Below are 17,941 nucleotides of genomic sequence, written 5' to 3'. Positions count from 1 at the left end.
AGAATCTTCTAGAAGGAGGGCTGAGCGGTGATCACCTTTTCCCGGGGTATCTGATCTAAGTGGCTTTGCAACTTAGGCGGGCTACAAAGGAAACCAGGTGATTTTCGGCACCAGGCGCCCGCCGTGGGCTTCAGTGCGCATGTGCAGGCGCACCCCTTCCTGGATGCCGCTTCCGTGCGCATGTGCAAGACCTGCCCTTCCTGATGCGGCTTCAGCGCGCAGGCGCAGGACCTCCCCTTCCCTGCGGAGGAGGCCCGGATGTTCCCACCTTCAATGCTCTTGGTTTCTAAGCCACCATGGACGGACAGAGCGGTTCCTCCATCATGGCGTTCTTCCCGGAGTGAGGTTTTATTGCTCTCTGGCGGCTCTGGGCTCTGAGCTCTCCCACCAAGCCATGCCTCCGCCTTTCTCCTGTCTTTGCACTGGTGGTGAGATGTGGGTCTGCCTGGTCACCCCATGCCTGGATCCCACCCTCTTACTTTAGGCTTCTGACCATAGCTGGGATGGCAGGTGGATGCCATTGCATTCAGTTGTATAGTTGAGAAGGGGTCTCCTGAACTCAAACCATGATGCTCAACTCTCAGGCTCCCAAGTAGACAGGATTACAGGTGTAAGCTACCCTGCCCAGCCAAGAGGTATCTTACTCATCTTTTGACCTTAGTCTCCTCCACAATTGCAACACTCCTCTGAGTATTAGACAGAAAAGCCCTAAGGAGAATCTCCAATAGACTGAGTCCCTGACTCCCACCCAGAACTGAAAGGTGAATTTTAGGTATGAAAAGATGATTGTCTGTGGCCCCCAAGAGGTGTCATGGGACATGAGAGGGGTCATCACTTACTTCCTTTCCTCCTGCACAGAGTTGGGGTGCCTCATTTCCATCAACGCACAGCCAAATTTCTGGAGATTAAAAACAGATGAAGGAAACGCAAAGCATGTGTTACTAAAGCTGGGAGTGTTGGACACAGGGTCTGAGGTTCTAGCTGGTAAAAGAGGAGCCTGCTGCCTGGGAGCTGGATGTCTGTGATGGTCAGGGGCTCTGATGGGCAGCAATATTTTAGGTGCAGTAGCAGGCTAGTTGTTTTAAGGGACTACGCCTACAAACACTTAAGGGTCCCAGCTGTAGTCCCTTCTCCCTACAGGAACAACCCCACCCAGGATCGGACAGGGGGACCCCATCTCACCTCCCCATTCTCAGGGGGGTCCCCATTGCCGAAGGTGCTGGTCACCACCAGGACCAGAGCTTCGTGCTCCAGATGCACGATGTCGTACTCCTCCATGGACATCACCTGGGGGAGTGGGCACAACGTGGGGTGGGAGAGAGGAGGTGTGTGTGGGGGGGGGGAGTGAGGAGGAGATAAGAGGGAGGAAAACAAGGGTCATTGTGGCCTGAGGAGTATGGCTCTGATCTAAGAGAGTGGGTGATACACACACACACACACACACACACATTGGATACAAGGTCATACTAGGTATCCCTGGCTGCCTTTGAACTGAAGATCTTCCTACCTCAGCCTCCTGAGTGCTGGGATTACAAGCATGTACCACAGATCCCAGCAGGAGAGCAGACCTTGATAGAGGCCCTGAGGCTTTAAAAGACCACGTGATCCTGGAGTCTTCCTAACCCTCTTTAGGCAGGGAGTGATCTGGGTGAGTCTGCCCACCCCTGGCTCAGCCTCATCTCTAATCCTGTGTGCACTACTATGGTGGAGCATCTGACTCTCTGAAGTCTGAGATACCAGCTGTGGGAAAGATCACTGCTTCTTGTCTTTTGTAGGGCCTTAGAAAGTCCAGGCTCCTGAGTTGCTTCATGAAGACAAGTAATCCACAGTCAGAAACGTGTGAGAAATGTTTATCCGTGGCTCCCTTGGGAGATTGTCAATCATGTTCATGGATTAAAGGCTTTGATAAATTCTGAAGCAATGGATCCTCCAAGTTCTATTTCATGCCAAATTTCCCAAACCAATCTCAGCTTTGTTTGTCACAGATGCCCTAATATTGTGTTCTAGAGATGCGATTTCATTTGCCGATTTCTGGGGGGATTGTGGCTCACGGTGCCCTGAAATGTTCGCAGATGTGCAGAAGTGGATGGGCATTTCAGGGGGCCTCAGTTTGTAACTGGAGGGCTTTTCTCTGTTGACTTTCCCCTCTCTCTTGCCCCATCTTATTTACTACAAGGGGCTGGGATGGCACTGCCCCTACCCACCTTGGCATCAAAAGCGTGTTTGAAGATCTCACACAAGGTCTTGGCGTAGGCCTGGGACTTTCCAGTCTCGGTGGCATACAGGATGGTCGCTTTCACCCTCTTGGCCATCGCCTGCCCCATGAGCTTGGCTGAGAACTTGACGGCTCTGCAGAGACAACAGACAAGAGACAGATGACTCCAGAACCGAGTGCGAGCATATTGATGTTTGATGTACCGCATCCTGCCCCCGAGTTCAGCCACCAGACACCAAACAGGCACTAAATAAATATCCAACCAGAGACATTATAAGGCAGGGTGATGGAGGCTCACTCAGGAGGCTGTGATCTGAGGATCGTGGTTGGAAGCCAGGCTGGGTAGGAAAGTCCCTGAGACTTTTATTTCTAATTTATCACCAAAAAGCAGGAAGTAGAGCTGTGGCTCAAATGGTTGAGCACTAGCCTTGAGCACACACACATACACACACACACAAAAGCTCAGGGACAGTGCTCAGACCCTGAGTTCAAGCCCTAGGATTGGCACCAAAAAAAGAAAGACATTATGAAGTTGAATCGATGCTTCCATCCATGCTTTTTTTTGGGGGGGGGGAGGGGTCAGTGTCAAGGGCAGCCTCTCTGTAGTTAGAGGACCCCTCCCCCTCCTCCCATGCTCCCCTCCCAGCCAGCATCCTTCCTGTCTCTGGTAGGGAGCAGACAGCCCAGAAGAGCCAGGATAACACTACCTGGGCTCCAGTGAGTCAAACTCCTTCCTCACTCAGAAGCTCTCTGCAGACAGAATTGCTAATTATCTCCCACCTGGGGCTTATTGGTGGTAAATTTATTGTTTTTTGTTTTTTCTTTTTAGAATTGGGGAAAACCACCCACGTTGCAGGAAGGCTGGAGAGGGAGGCAGAGAAAGGAGTAAAAGGTGCCTGGAGGCTTCCCTTGGAAGAATGTGAGCATAAAAAACGCATCTATAATTAACTCCCATTGTTCCCAACGCAAATGTAATCGTGCAATTAACGGTTAGATTCCCCTCTCCCTTTTTTCCTGGAGACATGGCACTGAACCAAAGATTGTCCTCACTAATATTTGGGATCCTCTCTCTGGGGAGAGATGCTCCTGGTGTGTGTGTGTGTTGCTCCTGGGCTGTGTGTGTGTGTGTGTGTGTGTGTGTGTGTGTGTGTGTGTGTGTGTGTGTATCCTGTGTCACTGGGAGATGTGAGGACCGGCATCTGTCCAGCCTCCTTTGCCGGGACTCCCTGTGTGGGTGCCTCCCCACTCACTCAGCCAGTTTCTTGAAGCCAATGGCGCGCCGCTTTGTGGGGGTCCCGTTGGTGCCTTTCCAGACGTGGGTGTTCCACGGGTCGGGCTGGCGAGAGAAGAGAGGGCTGGTTACGGCCATGAGAGGAGGTGGCCCCTGCTGGGATGCTCGGGAATCCCCGGAGTTGGGTCAGAGGCTCCCCGACCTCCGCAGGCAGGGCTTCAGCACAGGTGTCTGAGCCCAGTGACTGCTGTAATGTCCCTGCATTGTCCCCCAGCCGTGTCCCCCTTCAACGGTCTTCTTACTTCCTTTTGGGGCCATGTGCTTGCAGGTTAGGCGTTCGATCACTTGAGCCACACTTCTAGCCTTTTGGGGCTTTAGTTACTTTTTAGTTATTTTTTTGGCCTGACATAGCCTGGTCTGCAGCCTCCGATGGAGGCCTCTCTCCTATCTGGGGTGACAGCTAAGTGCCACCACGTCCAGCTTTTCTCGATTGAGCTGGTGTTTTGCACAACTTTTTGTGTAGGCTGGCTCTGAACCCCCGCCACGCTCCTGATCTCCACCCCCAGAGTAGCTGGGATTACAGGCGTGAGCTACCATGCTTGGCTCCAGACTCTGTTCCTGACCCCTCATGTAGTCTCTCTGTCTTTCAGCAACATGGGGGCTCTGTACCCTGGGGGCCACGCACCCCACATCGTTCTCAGCACGTGCACACCCGAGTGCTGGCCTGACAGCCCAGGCCCAGGTGTGAGAGGCCCAGCAGATGGTGGGGAACTTGGTATGGAGAAAGGTGTGGTGGATGGAAGCACCTGGTACTCGAAGGACGGGGTGAGCCGGTAGTTGAGCATCTCCTGGTGGAAGACAGGGGTGATGCTGCCGGACATGGGGGGCACAATCCACACCCAGTCGGCCGGGCAGCCGCCCCGGCAGCGGTACTCGTTCTCCATGTGTTTGATGAAGGACTCGGTGGCAGAGTGGTGGTCCACGATGGTCACTTTGTCGCTCTGGGACAGAGAAGGGACAAGGGCTCAGCAGGGAAGAGACTAAAGCAGCACCTCCCCAAGCTAGTCCCGGAGGTGACTCGAACCACTGTCTCTTTTCTCTGCACCGCTTTTTCCGTCTTTCTCCCGATTCCCAGGAGCACGTCTCTGTGTGGGGCTCTGTCTTTAGCACTTTCTAGCACCTTCCTCCCTACCAGCCCACTTTTTGTTTTTTGCTGGTATTGAGATCCTTGCACTCACTCAACTTTGTTTGCTCATGGCTGGCACTCTACTACCTGAGTCACACCTCCAGCCCAGCCTTTTTTTTTGCTGATTATGTTGGAGATGGAGCATTGTGGACTTTTCTTCCCATGCTGACCTGGAACTAAGATCATCTCGACCTTTGCTTCCTGAGTAGCTGGGATGACAGGTGGTAAGCCACTCTACCTGACTTATGTCACTATCTAGTGTGATTAAAAGTGCGTTCAGAAGTGTCATGATTGAAGCCAGGCGCTGGTGACTCTCACCTGTCATCCTAGCTACTCAGGAGGCTGAGATCTGAGGATCACGATTTGAAGCCAGTCTGGGAAGGAATGTCTGTGAAACTCTTATCTCCAATAAGCTACTCAAAGCCAGAAGTAGAGCTGTAGTTCAAGTGGCAGAATGCTAGCCTTGAGCAACAGAGCTCAAGGACAGTGCCCAGTCCCTGAGTTCAAGCCCCAAGACTGGCACCCAAACAAGAAATAAAAACAACAACAAAAAAGCACGCATGGTTTAGATCGTAGCCGTCGGGGCCATTCCCACAGAATACCATGCAGCAGGGAAGGGTGTCCAGGGTTTTGTGCAGAAGGACAAGGCTCCCTCCTCACAACTCTAGAGAGAGGTAGACAGCAAGTCACAGCCCCTCTCCCATCTCTGCGTCCAGTGGCTTCTACCCTGGAGCCAGGGGACCGAGAGGCAGCAGATAGGCCGAGGGCCCAGCTGGTGGATGGAGGACCCTAGGGAAGGCAGTTTTGATACCTAGGCTTCTCAGCCCCCTGCCCAGGGCCTGGGAGGTTCCCAGTGACCTGTGAGGCCTGACCTTGACCGTGGCCTTGAGGCGGCCCTAGGCTACCTGGAAGCTGTACAGCACGGCGATGTTGATCTCCACCAGTGCCTGGTCTTTCCACAGGGAGGACGTCTTCCTCATGTCCAAGTTCATCTTCTTGGCTACTTCCTGAAAGGGAGAGGTGGGGGAGACGGCCACTCAGCCTGCGTCTGTCTTGATTTCAGACTGAAGAGATAGGGCTGGGGTCAGTCACTCAAAGCTAGCTCTCCAGCTTTTTTTGGGGGGGGGGCTGGTTCACTAGAGATGTGAGTCTCATGGACATTCTTGCCTAGGCTGGTTTTGAACCAGGATCCTCAGATCTCAGCCTCCTGAGCTAGGATGACAGGTATGAATGACGAGGCCCGGCTTCTCTGGAGGGTTTTAAGCAGAGGGATGGATCTCGGAGGGGTCTGAAGAGCGATTTGTCCTTCTACCCCACCATGGTCCCCAGCAGCCATTGCTTGGAATCTAGCCCATGGTCCCTGTGCTCATGGAAACACCCAGGGGACTCTTATCTGACAGAAGGGGAAACTGAGGCCTAGAGCGGTGCCTGGTCTCATGCAGAGCCTATAGAGCTGGCCAGCCTTGGAGGCCGGAGGCAGAGGGACGCTGCCTGTTCAAGATTCAGGATCAGCTGACGCCTTTGGCCAAATTAACTTGGGGGGGGGGGACAGAGGGGGGAAACAATGTGACATTTAGGTTTGGGCTGAGGCGTGGGTGTCAAGTGTGGGAGGCCCAGCGGCGAAGTCCTTAATTAAAGCCTGATTTCTCCTTCCTCTGTCAAGGCCAGTCACCCTGGCGGGGACCCAGGTCTCATTATGGGGGTTTCTTAGGACTGAGGAAATTGGTTCCCAGCGCCAGCTGTCAACATGCGTCCACCATGGCAGCTGGGACTGGAAGGCCGGGGTGGAGGAGGGTCTCATTTAAGCTACTCAGTGACAACTGTTTGCAAGTGACACATATGCTGAGATCAGAGAGCGGACTTCCTAATTCATTCTCGCCGGCCCAAGCTGTCCGCTCTGCCTGGGCGACACATTGGAAAGCAAATGCTTTGCTTCTGCCTTACATACGTAAATACTCGGCAGACTTGTGTTTTTGACAGTGAGGGCGAATAGCTATTCTCCCGGGATGGCAGCATTTTGATGAAAAGAATAAAAATGAAGAGCAGAGGGAAAAAAACAACGATCTGACATTCACCAAACAAAACAAACTTCTGAAGCCAGGTGCCAGTGGCTCATGCCTGTAATCCCAGCTATTCGGGAGGCTGAGATCTGAGGATAAAGGTTTGGGCAGGAAAATCTGCGAGACTCTTACCTTCACTTAACCAGCAAAGAGCCAGGATGGAGCTGTGGCTCAAAGTGGTAGAGCAGCAGCCTTGATTTAAAAAAAAAGCAAAGGGTAGCTCACGCCTATAATCCTAGCTACTCAGGAGGCTGAGATCTGAAGATCACAGATGGAAGCCAAGCCAGGCAGAAAAAACCTTGTGAGACTCCTCTCTCTCCAATAAACTACTAAAAACAAAACACTCCCCCCTCCCAAACCGAAGCCTCCAAAACAGAAGTGGTGCCGTGGCTCAAGTGGTAGAGCGCTAGCCTTGAGCACAAAAAGGCTTAGGGACATTACCCAGGCCCTGAGTTCAAACCCCAGGACTGGCATTTCAACACAAGTTCTTAAGCCAGGGCATGTGTGCTGTGTGCTTGCCATGGTGATCACCAAGGAAATCTGCTGATGCCTCTGGAACTTTCCAGAAGCTTCCCCAGGATTGTCAGCGGGAGGTGGCCTAGCAGTGGCCTGGGCCTCCTGCCTCCCTCTTCCTGACCTCCAGGATGTTGTAACGCGAGTTGTCGCAGTAGTCCCGCACGCCGATCTCTGTGCCCATGTACCAGCCGCTGAAGGGGCAGGCGCTGAACTCCAGGCCCCCGATCTCCAGCAGCATGTTGGACACGGCTGGGAGCCCATACCACTTGAGGCCCAGGTCCTTGAACCAGTCAAACCTGCCGAGAGCAAGAAGGCCCAGCCGGTTAATGTGGGGCCTCCTAAGCAGACCCAGGCCCGCACCACCTCATCTCGGGGCGTTCACATGACAGGTCCCCAGGGAGACCGACTGGATGTGAACCGGACTCCTGGCGCCCAGCTTTAGCCCTGTGGAATCCTAGGTCCTGCCGCTGGGGCTGGAGGATATGCACAGTGACACACAGGTTCTACACAGGGATGCTTGGGCCCACAAAATAGGGCCTGGGGCTGCCACGAGTCTGCTAAACCCACTCACTCTCCTACAACTCAAGAGTGCATTTCTACTGTACCCCAGGTTCTTTGCACAGGTAGGGCTTTCTTCCTGGGAGTCTTCTACCCTTCCTTCCTTCCTTCCTTCTTTCTTTCTTTCCTTCCTTTTTTCTTCCCTCCCTCCCTCCCTCCCTCCCTCTTTCTTTCTTTTGTTCTTTCTTTTGTTTTTCTTTCTTTCTTTCCTTCTTCCTTTCCATTCTTTCTTTCTTTTCCTTCCCTCCCTCCCTCCTCCCTCCCTCTCTCCCTTCCTTCCTTCCTTCCTCCTTCACTTCCTCCCTCCCTCCCTTCCTTCCTTTGATCCTTCCTTCCCTCCTTCCATGTTTCCATCTATCTATCCTTCTCACCTCGCACATTGCTCACTCAAGAAACTTGTCCCTGGTACCCAGCTGGGTCCAAGTAAAGTTCTTGTTTCCAGGTACCGTATTTCCTTTGCAACACTTTATTTGAATTCATTGTTGAGGTGAGAAATTGTGAGTCTAAGATCTCGTCCTCTCTGAGAAGGAAAAACTACAGAGGCCGAGACCAAGTGAGCCCCAAAGCTGGTACAACGCTGCTGGGAAGGGAGAGACAAACTGTGCTGAAATAGCCAAGAGAGAAACGCGCAAAGGCCAAGTTCCATCCAGAAGAATGGTGGGCCTCCGCTTATTAAGTAACGTCAGAAGTGAGTGTAATATTTAGGGGTCCCCAGCAGACTCAGTATGTCAAGGTCATTATGTGTGTCTGTGAGATTGTAAATTAGTGCCATGTGTTTTGAAAAGCAAAAGTTATTGCAATATATATATATATATATATATATATATATAAACACACACACACACATATATATAAAAATATATGAGATAAATTCAGTATCAAAATTTGCCACAGGGTCCCGTCCTGCTGTGTGTGACCCCTCTTTCTCTTCTCATCCTGACCTCCATCCTGAGCAGGATCTTGTTTTTATTTAAAATGTTCTCAAATGGTTCGTTATACATCTTAAAAAACATATTTAAAATACACTGCGATCACACACACGGTTATTTTGGTGGTGGTCCTGGACTTGAACTCAGGGCCTTTGTGCTACCCCTTCGCTTTTTACTCAAGGCTAGCACTCCACACCTCTCCTCCTGGCTTTTTGGTGGTTCACGGGAGAGCTAAGGGTCTCACAGGCTTTCCTGCCTGGGCTGGCTTCGAACCACGATCCTCAGATCTCGGCATAGCTGGGATTATAGGCTGAGCCACGGGTGCCTGGCACATATTGCTTATCTTATCGTTGAGTTTTCTGCTTGTTGCTGTAGTGTTTTATATCTTTGCTCTCTACCTCAATTTTGTATCTGAGGCGAAAGCCTCGCTGTGGCATGAACACAATTGCCTGTTGGCTGGGAGGGGAGGGCACAGATTCCCTTGAACTCGATGCACACGGGGTCCTTAGAGTTTCCCGTGGCCGTATCGACTGCAGGCCCACCGGGCTCTTCCGCTCCAACCCCAGGGCTGGGCAAAGGGTGGGCGCTGCCCTGGGGTTGCTCAGGAGCCAGAGAGCCTGGCCAGGGCTGATACCCCACCCGCCCCCGCCCTGCAGACCCCCCCCCCATGCCAGCCCCTCTTACTTGGGGTGCCGGATAGGCACCTCCAGCACCAGCTCCGGGGGGATCTGGAAGAGCTCAGGGTCGTTGCCATCCGCCTGCAGCAGCAGCGGCAGGACGTCGAAGCGGCCCCTCGGGGGCTTCCAGCCCTGCTGGATGCAGATCTGTAGAGAGATGCCAGTCCCATCACAGCCCGGCCCCCCCTCCCAACACCAGGGTCTCAGGGGCCTGGGATGCCAGTCCCTGGATGACGCTCCCCCGGCCCCCTCCTTCCTTCACCACTGAACTGTAACTTCTATCGTGTGGGTCTAGGGATCGGACTGAGGGCCTTGTGCTGGCCAGGGCTCCGTCACTCAGAGATGCCCTAAGCCCCTTTGCTTTTAGTCCGATAGCATTTTACACTCCCCCGACACCTGCCTTGGACTTTGATCCTCCTATCTCCACCTCCTGAGTAGCTGGGATTACAGGTGGGAGCGATACACTGAGCCCAATGTAGACATTTTCAATAATGAATTTCAAATTCACAAATACACTTTGTATGAATGTTACCTTATTGATATTAAAATTGAAAAGGCATGAAACATAGTGCTATCAATATGTTCTCATACATTTGATATTACAACTAAATAGGTAACATATTCATCTAAAATGTATCAAATATATATATCACATCATAATGAAATACATTCAATTTCAACATTAATTTGTTAATGATAACTTTTTTTTTCATCATCAACTAGGGCCTGAACTTAGGTCAGGGTGATTTTCTTTAGCTTTTTCACTCAAAGCTGGTGCTCTACCACTTGAGCCACAGCGCCACTTCTGGCTTTTGTTTTGCTGGATAATTGGAGACAAGTCTCATGGACTTTGCTGCTCAGGCTGACTTCAAATCTTCCCCTAACCCCCCTAAGACCAAGATTCAAACTTGGTATCTTATGTTTTTGACTACTGGCTGGTGCTCTACCACCTGAGCCACACTTCCAATTCCTAGCTTCAACTCTTGATTCTCAGATCTCAGCCTCCTGAGTAGCTGGGATTATAGGCATGAGCCACCGCACCTGGCTTCATAGTCATTTCAACATGTAACTGGTATGCATCTTCTCCCACTGTTGATGGGGAGAGATGGGGAGTGTTTTTGTCTAAGGTCCATCTCGGTTCGCCCTGACCACTGGTAGGCACCTGTGGCCGAGCGCTGCCCCATGGGTCAGCACAGGGTTTGAGGGGGACTCAGGAAGGAGGAGCGATTATGTGTGGCTGCTTCTTGGGGCTGCGTAGGTGGAGATGGGGACACTGAACCCGGGGCTCAGGCGTGGCCTGGCCTGGCCTGTACGTTCTTCTAACAGCCGGGCAAGGTCAGCCAAGTACTGGGGTTAGCGCTCAGCCAAGTGGAACAGGAAGTCTGGCTCGGGAGACTGCACAGGTGCAGCGTGGTCGTCCTGGTTACCAGCCCTCCCGGGGCAATCAGATTGCAGTAAGAAAAGCCACATGCAAATGAAGTGGCAGCAGGGAGGGCCCCACAGGGGTACAGGGTAGAGCCCAGGGCTCCAGACAGGGCGAGCAGGGGTGGGGCGTCACTGAAGGTTGTCTTCTGGCGTGGGGTCTGGGCCAGGGCATGCGAGTTGGGCACACTGGCCAACTCTAGCCTTTCATTTATGCATTTGATGGCCTTTGAGAGCCCAGTGGGCACCGGGGAGCCTCCGTTTACCCAGCTCTGAAATGGGATGGTAGTTTCCAGCCGGAGGACTGGGGGAGTCAAGGGCCTGAGCATGACCAAATGTCCCAGGAGAGGGGACCTCCGGCAGCTGACGGGGTCGGGCGCCCGCTCGCACCTCTGTGAACTGCACGTTGGCCGGGTCCCCCAGCGTGGAGCCATCGGGCTGCTTGTAGCCCGCGTAGCGGATGAGCTGCGAGTTCCACACCCGGAAGTCATGCTTGCCGTCCGTCCGCTGGGGGAATATGGTGATGGCCGACCTGCAAGGGCGTGGGGGTGGGGGAGGACAGAAGGGTGGACACAGGTGTCAGGGCAGGGCTGGCAGGCGCTGCCCAGGTCAACAGCTGCGTGAAGCTCTTGGTGGACTGAACAGGTGCCAAGGTTGGTTCCCAGGGCACCTGGAATCCCGCCGCTGTTAGAAGGGCAGCGGCCTCCTGGCAGGTAGCGGGTGCGGATTCTGGGCTGGCCTTCATCACCACCTGACTTCTGCCTCCTGCGTAGCTGGGGTTCCAGGCGTGAACCACCAGACCCAGGGGAGTCCTTCCTGCAGTAATCCATCTCCAGGGAAACCTCAGACCCTCAATCTCTTCAATCACTCTCAGGGGATTCTAGCCCCAGCCTTCCGCTCCCATCATCCCTCACTTGAGACAGGAAAAAAAAAAATCACAGTAAACCTGCAGGCGTTCCATGTTTCCCTTCTCTTTGCCAACCCCAACTCTGCGCCACAGCTCAGCTCCTCCGGGTCCCTAGAGCCTTACCCGCACCCATGAAGGAACTCTTTGTCTATTACAAAATTCATTTCAGTGATTGGCACAGTTGTTTTCTTTTTTTGGGGGGGGGTAGAGGGGCCTTGTTAGATAAGGCTTGCCCTTGCTCACCGCACTGAACTTTACAGATTTACCACAAAAAAAAAAAAAAAAAAGAAATCAACTTGCATTTAAACATACGTATGGGCCGTGCTTGTGAAGCCTTGGGCCTGCTCTTAATAAATTGTCTACTGCCGCTCCTGTGGGCCAGGATCACAGTTCAGAGCCAGCCCAGGCAGGTACATCTACAAGACCCTTATCCCCAATTAGCCAGCAAAAAGCTGAAAGTGGAGCCATGGTTCAAGTAGTAGAACACCAGCCTTGAGTGAAAAAGACAAGCAAGAGCATATAACCCTGAGTTCAAGCCCCAGTACTGGCACGTGCGTGCACATGTGCGTACGTGCGCGCGCGCACACACACACACACACACACACACACACACACATTTAGGAAGAACAGAATTACACACCACAAGCGGAGTGACATTTCCTTTCTGGGCAGGAACTGAGAGCCATGGGGAACAGAATACTTGGCTGCCATTCTTCTCCTCTGCCCCCTGAGCACCATCTCCCCGAAGGGCAGACAGACAGATGCTCTATAAACCTTCTGTCTTCTGCCTTCTCTTTAGCCTGCCATCCTCTTAAGTATAATCCATCTCTACATAAGAGTACGTGACATGAGGTTTAAAACCTAGATAAAAGCCAAATTCATTCCTTTCCTTCCTTCCTTCCTTCCTTCCTTCTTCCTTCCTTCCTTCTTCCTTCCTTGGTACAGTTTGATTTCAAGGCTTCATGCTGGTACCCTCCTCCCCACCACCACCTTTCTTTTGGTCTTCATTTGCTCTTCAGATAGGGTCTCATGGCCAGCCTCAAACTGAGATCCTCCTACCTGTGTCTCCCACATAGATGGGACCACAGACATGAATGACTATGTCAAGCTTACTGGCTGAAATGGGGTCTTGGCTGTTTGTCTGGGTTAGCCTGAAACTGCAGTCCTTCTGATCTCTTCCTCTTGAGCTGCTGGGATTTCAGGAGTGAGCTCCTGCACCTGGACGAGTATTTTCTTTAATAGGTCTGATGAAGACGCCACACAAGATAATTGAGCTAAAGGATGGTCTAGGTCTGGTGATCCTCTCCCCTACTGTCACTGCTCACAGAACATTCTGGAAATCATTGGAATCACACATAAGTTTGGGGCTTCACCATGGTAAGGTGCTACTCCATGTGGAGAGGATATGCTAGAAAGTTCTTTGCTGATCAAGGTAAAGAGACCCAAATAATTTCCCACCCGGGCCCATCCGTACTGGTGGGTACACTGGGGTTAGCAAACAGGGTCCAAGAAAGTGGAAGTCCAATGCAAATGAGCCCAATGCAAATGAGCCACTTCAGGTAACCTGGCATGAGGGATCATGGGAATATCCCTGAAGCTCCCAAGAAGGAGCTGGTACTCAAGCTAGGAACATACACTGGCAAGCCAGACAGGCACAAGCGGTCAGCTGTGTGTGGGGCTTCCAGCCCAGCCCAGCCTGGTGGGGAGGCTCACTCACACCTCAGCATTTCTGTTCTTTCTATGCACACAAGAGGAGTCAAGGCCAGGCACATGAAGGCACGGTGCCCAGGCAGCAGGAGGAGACATTGCTTTGTAAAGCAGGAGAGGAGGAGGCAGCTCCGGGCAACAGTGCTGGGCTCAGAAAAGCAGGTCATCACTGGCAGTGGGATTTTCCTCCTTGGAATAAAAAAGACTTCCTCTCGCCTGCCCCGTGGGTGGTGAAGTATAGTAAACATGGTGTGTGTGTGTGTGTGTGTGTGTGTGTGTGTGTGTGTGTGTGTGTGTGTGTGTGTGTGTGTGTGTGTGTGTGTGTGTGTGTGTGTGTGTGTGTGTGTGTGTGTGTGTGTGTGTGTGTGTGTGTGTGTGTGTGTGTGTCTTGAACTCAGAGCCTGGGCACTGTCCCTTTGCTTTTCTGCTCAAGACTAGCACTCTAACAACTTGAGCCACAGCTCTACTTCTAGCTTTTTTAGTGATTAAATAGAAATAGAGTCTCAAGGACCTTCCTGTTCAGGCTGGCTTTGAACTGCAATTCTCAGGTCTCAGCCTCCGGAGTAGCTCGAATTACAGGCAGGAGCCACTAACACCAGCCCATTGCTGTAGATTCATAGACCCCCTGGGAGTCTGTTCCTCTCAGAAAAGTGACCGTGGTGTGGAATACCAAGATCCCCGTCCTGGGGTGGCCCAAGTTGGGGGCACCTCCCTGCAGCTCCATGAGCCAAGACTCCATGCTACATGGATGCCAGCCACCCCCAGCCCACCCCCTCCCCGCAGGTGAGCTCACCTGAGGTTGCCTTTGTTGGTGGCGTACTTAATGTGGTTGCAGATGTAGTTGAACATCCCGGGAGCTGTAGTGCAGTCTCGAGCATCGAACACCTGGAAGAGATGAATGAGGAGAATGATGGCCGCCTTCCCTCCCTCTCCCCCTGCCCTCTTCCCCACCAGGGCCCCAGTGCACGGCCCCCTGGGCCTCCTCCCCTCTCCCCCCAGCTCCAGCCTCATTTGAACAGTGAGCACCTCATTACTGAGGCTCAGGCTGGACTTGCGACTTTCTGCTTTTGTCCGTGCTGATCACCAGAGCCAATCAAAGCAGAAAGAGTCTCTTGAAAGTAGGCATGGAGTGAAAAATATTTTTAAAAAGGATAGGAGAATAAAGGAGGGAGTTCTAATGAGCTGGCTATATTTTCTATTAGGTCATTAGGAATTTTAGGGATTAGAAACAAAACAAGCAAGCAGGTGCTGGTGGCTCATACCTATAATTCTAGCTACTCAGAAGGCTGAGATCTGAGGATCGCAGTTCAAAGCCAACCTGAGCAAGAAAGCCCATGAGACACTGGAAAAACCAGATGTGGGGTTGTGGCTCAAGTGGTAGAGGGCTAGCTTTGAGCGCAAAGAAACTTAGGGACAGCACCCAAGCTCTGAGTGCAAGCCCCAGGACTGGCAAACAAATAAAGTGATTCTAATAATGAATCGACCTATAACATTAAAGTATTTCCTAGTATAAAATCACAGGAGGAGGCACCAAAATTAATGTCTCAGGGGAGGAGGTAGAGAGAGAAAGGAGCAAAGAGAGCAAAGGTGAAGACGAGGTAGTGGGAAGGTGTGGAGTAGACGGGAGGATGGAAAGCTCACCCAAGACATAACACAGATTTCATTGAACAAAAACCCAGTAGGGGCTGAGTGAGATGTGACTGTGGCCAGGCTTTGGCCATGATCTCAGAACCTGCCCCCCCCAGGCCTCCCCAACCTGAGCCCCTTACCATAGAGAGGTCCCTGCAGGAGCACCAGGGTGTAACTACCCATGCTATGTCATCGTGGCCACAGGGGAAAGGAGCTACACTTGTCGGAGCTCCACAGGCTCCCCCTCTCTCATCCCCTCCCCATCGCATTCCCATGTCCCCCCGCCCGTCCCCCACCCCAGCCCCTCACCTGCAGCTTGGACCATTGGATCCTGCCCACACAGCGGGCCGCGTTCCGCCAGGCGTGTTTGGCCCCATAGATGAGCTCCGTGTCCTTGAGCTGGTAGGTGCTGGTGCTCTTGATCTCTTTGCTCACCTCCTCCAGCCTGTCCATGTGAGCTTTGGAACCAAACCTGAGTGGGAGGGGAACAGGTGGATATAACCCCACTGCTTTGCTTTGGAAGAGTCCCTACCCCCCCTTTCTTGGTCTCCCCCCCCCCAGGCAAAAAAAAAGGCCCATGAGCTAAATAAGGCTGTTGGTACTATTGGGAGGCGGTGGCCCTTTAAGGAATGAGGTCTAGAGGGAGGAAGTTAGGTCATTGGAGGGGCGTGGCCGAAGGCCCCCTCCTCCCCTCTGCTTCCTAGCTTCCATGATGTGAGCAGCTTCCTTCACTACCCAAATGACCATGGATGGATGGAAACCTCTCAGGCCGTGAGCCACAATCAACCTTCTCCTCCCATGAAGTTGATCCCCTGCGGTGTTTATTCTGTCTCAGCCACGGAGACTAATAGAGCATTTGCTCTACCGTAAAGTTGAGTTTGGTGCAGGGGAGGAGATCTTACAGGAGGCCAGAGGCTCTCCAAGTTCCGTGTTGACTTCTGTATGCATCCAAGGACTGGAGTGAAAAGCGGGCACCCTGCACTCAAAGGCTCATAACTTTCTGGTGCTGTGTGTCTGATAAAACAGCTGAGTGGTGAGTGAGGTTAACAGGGAGAGCCAGGTCTTGTACACAGGGGCAGTTTGTTTGTCCCTTGGGTAGGAAGGGGGCTCAGGGCTGCCAGATCTTGTTCAAGAGAAACTGGAGATCTGATTTTATTTTCCCCCTCTGGCCCTGGAGCTTGAACTCTAGGCCTGGGTGCTGTCTCTGAGCTTTTGTGCTCAAGGCTAATGCCACAGCCATACTTCTGGTTGTGTGTGTGGGGTGGGGGGAGTTAATTAGAGATAAGAAGCTCATGTACTTTTCCTGCCCAGGCTGGATTCAAACTGTGATCCTCAGATCTTAGTCTCCTGAGTAGCTAGGATTACAGACTTGAGCCATCAGCATCTGGCTGAGATGTGATTTTTTTTTAAAGGGAATTTTTTAAAATAAGTTTTATATGTTGGTTATGCATTTGATCTTAGAAAGCTAAGCCATTTCTATTAAACATTTTAGGCTTCTAAGAAGGTTCCAAGAACCCTGTCTCCAGCCTATGGAGCAGTATTCTAGTTCCTTGGGGATGATGACCCCTCTGTAGCCCACTATCCCCAGAAACAGATGCTGTCTTGTTTCCTTTTTCTTTTTGTGTTGTTGTTAGAGGTATTCAAGATTGAACTCAGGACCCTGTATTTTAACACTTGAGCCACGCTCTCTTCTAGCCCTTTTATTGGTATTTCTGTTTTTGAAACAGGGCCTCTCCAAACTTTTCTCAGGCTGGCCTTGAACTTGCAATCCTCCCGTCTCAGCCTCCAAAGATGCTGGAATTCCTGGAATGCGCCAACATGCCCAGCTTAGATTGTCATGTTTTCCTACTATAATCCATGTGTCAGTGAACATGTCTTCTCACAGATGCCTTCTTGGGAAATGGTCTGAATATTGCTCTAGGTGTGACCGTGTTTGAAATGTCATGGATGTGAAGCCAAATAAGAGCCCTTCTGGGCTAGCTGGCCCTTGGGCTACAGCATTCCATCCCTGTGTAGGGCAGAGACCTTATGCCCAGGCCTGGGTTTAGTGGTCTGCAAACGTGGCACTGAGATCTTTGGTCCCTCACTAGTGAACCCCAAGCTCCCAAGAGAAGCAGAAAACACTTACCTTTTAATGGATGAATAATACTGATCGATGAACTCTTTGGCGAGGGGGAAGAGCTGGTCCTTGGGGCGGACATCTTCAGGCTTCCTCGTGTGCTGCGTGGGCAGCATGATGGAGCCCATGCAAATGTGTTCTGTGCACCCCGTTTCCTGGAAGCCAAGAAAGAGATGGGCTGGTGCTTGGCTTCACCCAAGCCTGGCAGGTGGATTGAGCTGCACACTAGAGCCTGATGCCCCGGGCTGAGCTGACCTGGTCTCTTCATTCCAAGGAAGAATGGAGCTAATGGCCAGCCCTGGATGGCCTGTGGATGTGACCACAAGCCAAGGGAAGGAGCAATCATCTGGATGTTAAAGCTCCTAGGGAGTTTGCACACAGCAATGAGGGACCCTGGGACTAAGAGCAGGAATCATGGGTAACCACATTCCAGAATATCTTTTCAGTCCAGGTTGATCAAAAGGGAACACACGGAGAGGCTTCTGGCACTCATTTGAACACATTTACGGTTGATCTGTTGACAAAATGGTCCCAATCCTTCTTCTGCCTATAGTCTGACTGAGTGTCCAGCATCTCACACCAGTGGGTGCAGCCCCTCTCCTTGCCCTTGAGATCTGGGCTGATTTTGGTCCCTAGCAGGTGGTAGGCCTAGGTCTGAGCCTAGACCTTAAGAGGTCCTGCCAACTGGTATGAGGAGACACCACTCAGAGTGTAGTTACCCCAGCTGGGGCTGTTCTAGAGCAAAGCCTGTGGTTAGGTTAGCTGTGCCCTCAGACGACTGTGGG

General features: G+C 52.1%; 1 protein-coding gene and 1 long non-coding RNA gene across 4 annotated transcripts in view; one reads left to right on the top strand and one right to left on the bottom strand.

Moving 5' to 3' along the window:
* LOC138837703 (nitric oxide synthase 1) overlaps positions 1-17,941 on the bottom strand; it is an 85,275-nt gene that overhangs the window by 26,575 nt on the left and 40,759 nt on the right. For all 3 annotated transcript variants that reach the window (XM_070036648.1, XM_070036650.1, XM_070036649.1), the window contains exons 5-16: positions 17,166-17,311; positions 15,347-15,509; positions 14,202-14,293; positions 11,185-11,326; positions 9,380-9,519; positions 7,330-7,504; positions 5,538-5,639; positions 4,253-4,447; positions 3,466-3,551; positions 2,205-2,349; positions 1,183-1,287; positions 840-898 (exon numbers count right to left, since the gene is read on the bottom strand). In XM_070036648.1, coding sequence (XP_069892749.1) covers positions 840-898; positions 1,183-1,287; positions 2,205-2,349; positions 3,466-3,551; positions 4,253-4,447; positions 5,538-5,639; positions 7,330-7,504; positions 9,380-9,519; positions 11,185-11,326; positions 14,202-14,293; positions 15,347-15,509; positions 17,166-17,311 — 1,550 coding nt within the window. The remainder of the gene's footprint in view (positions 1-839; positions 899-1,182; positions 1,288-2,204; positions 2,350-3,465; positions 3,552-4,252; positions 4,448-5,537; positions 5,640-7,329; positions 7,505-9,379; positions 9,520-11,184; positions 11,327-14,201; positions 14,294-15,346; positions 15,510-17,165; positions 17,312-17,941) is intronic.
* On the top strand, positions 260-3,163 carry LOC138837705 (uncharacterized). Its single transcript, XR_011375417.1, has 2 exons — positions 260-428; positions 3,045-3,163. It is a non-coding gene; the product is annotated as an uncharacterized lncRNA (long non-coding RNA).

Source organism: Dipodomys merriami, unplaced genomic scaffold (genome assembly GCF_024711535.1).
Source record: "Dipodomys merriami isolate MVZ:Mamm:240054 unplaced genomic scaffold, mDipMer1.0.p SCAF_274, whole genome shotgun sequence".
NCBI lineage: Eukaryota > Metazoa > Chordata > Mammalia > Rodentia > Heteromyidae > Dipodomys > Dipodomys merriami.
Note: the sequence above shows the minus strand (reverse complement) of the source record. Positions and strands in the feature narration are given on the sequence as shown.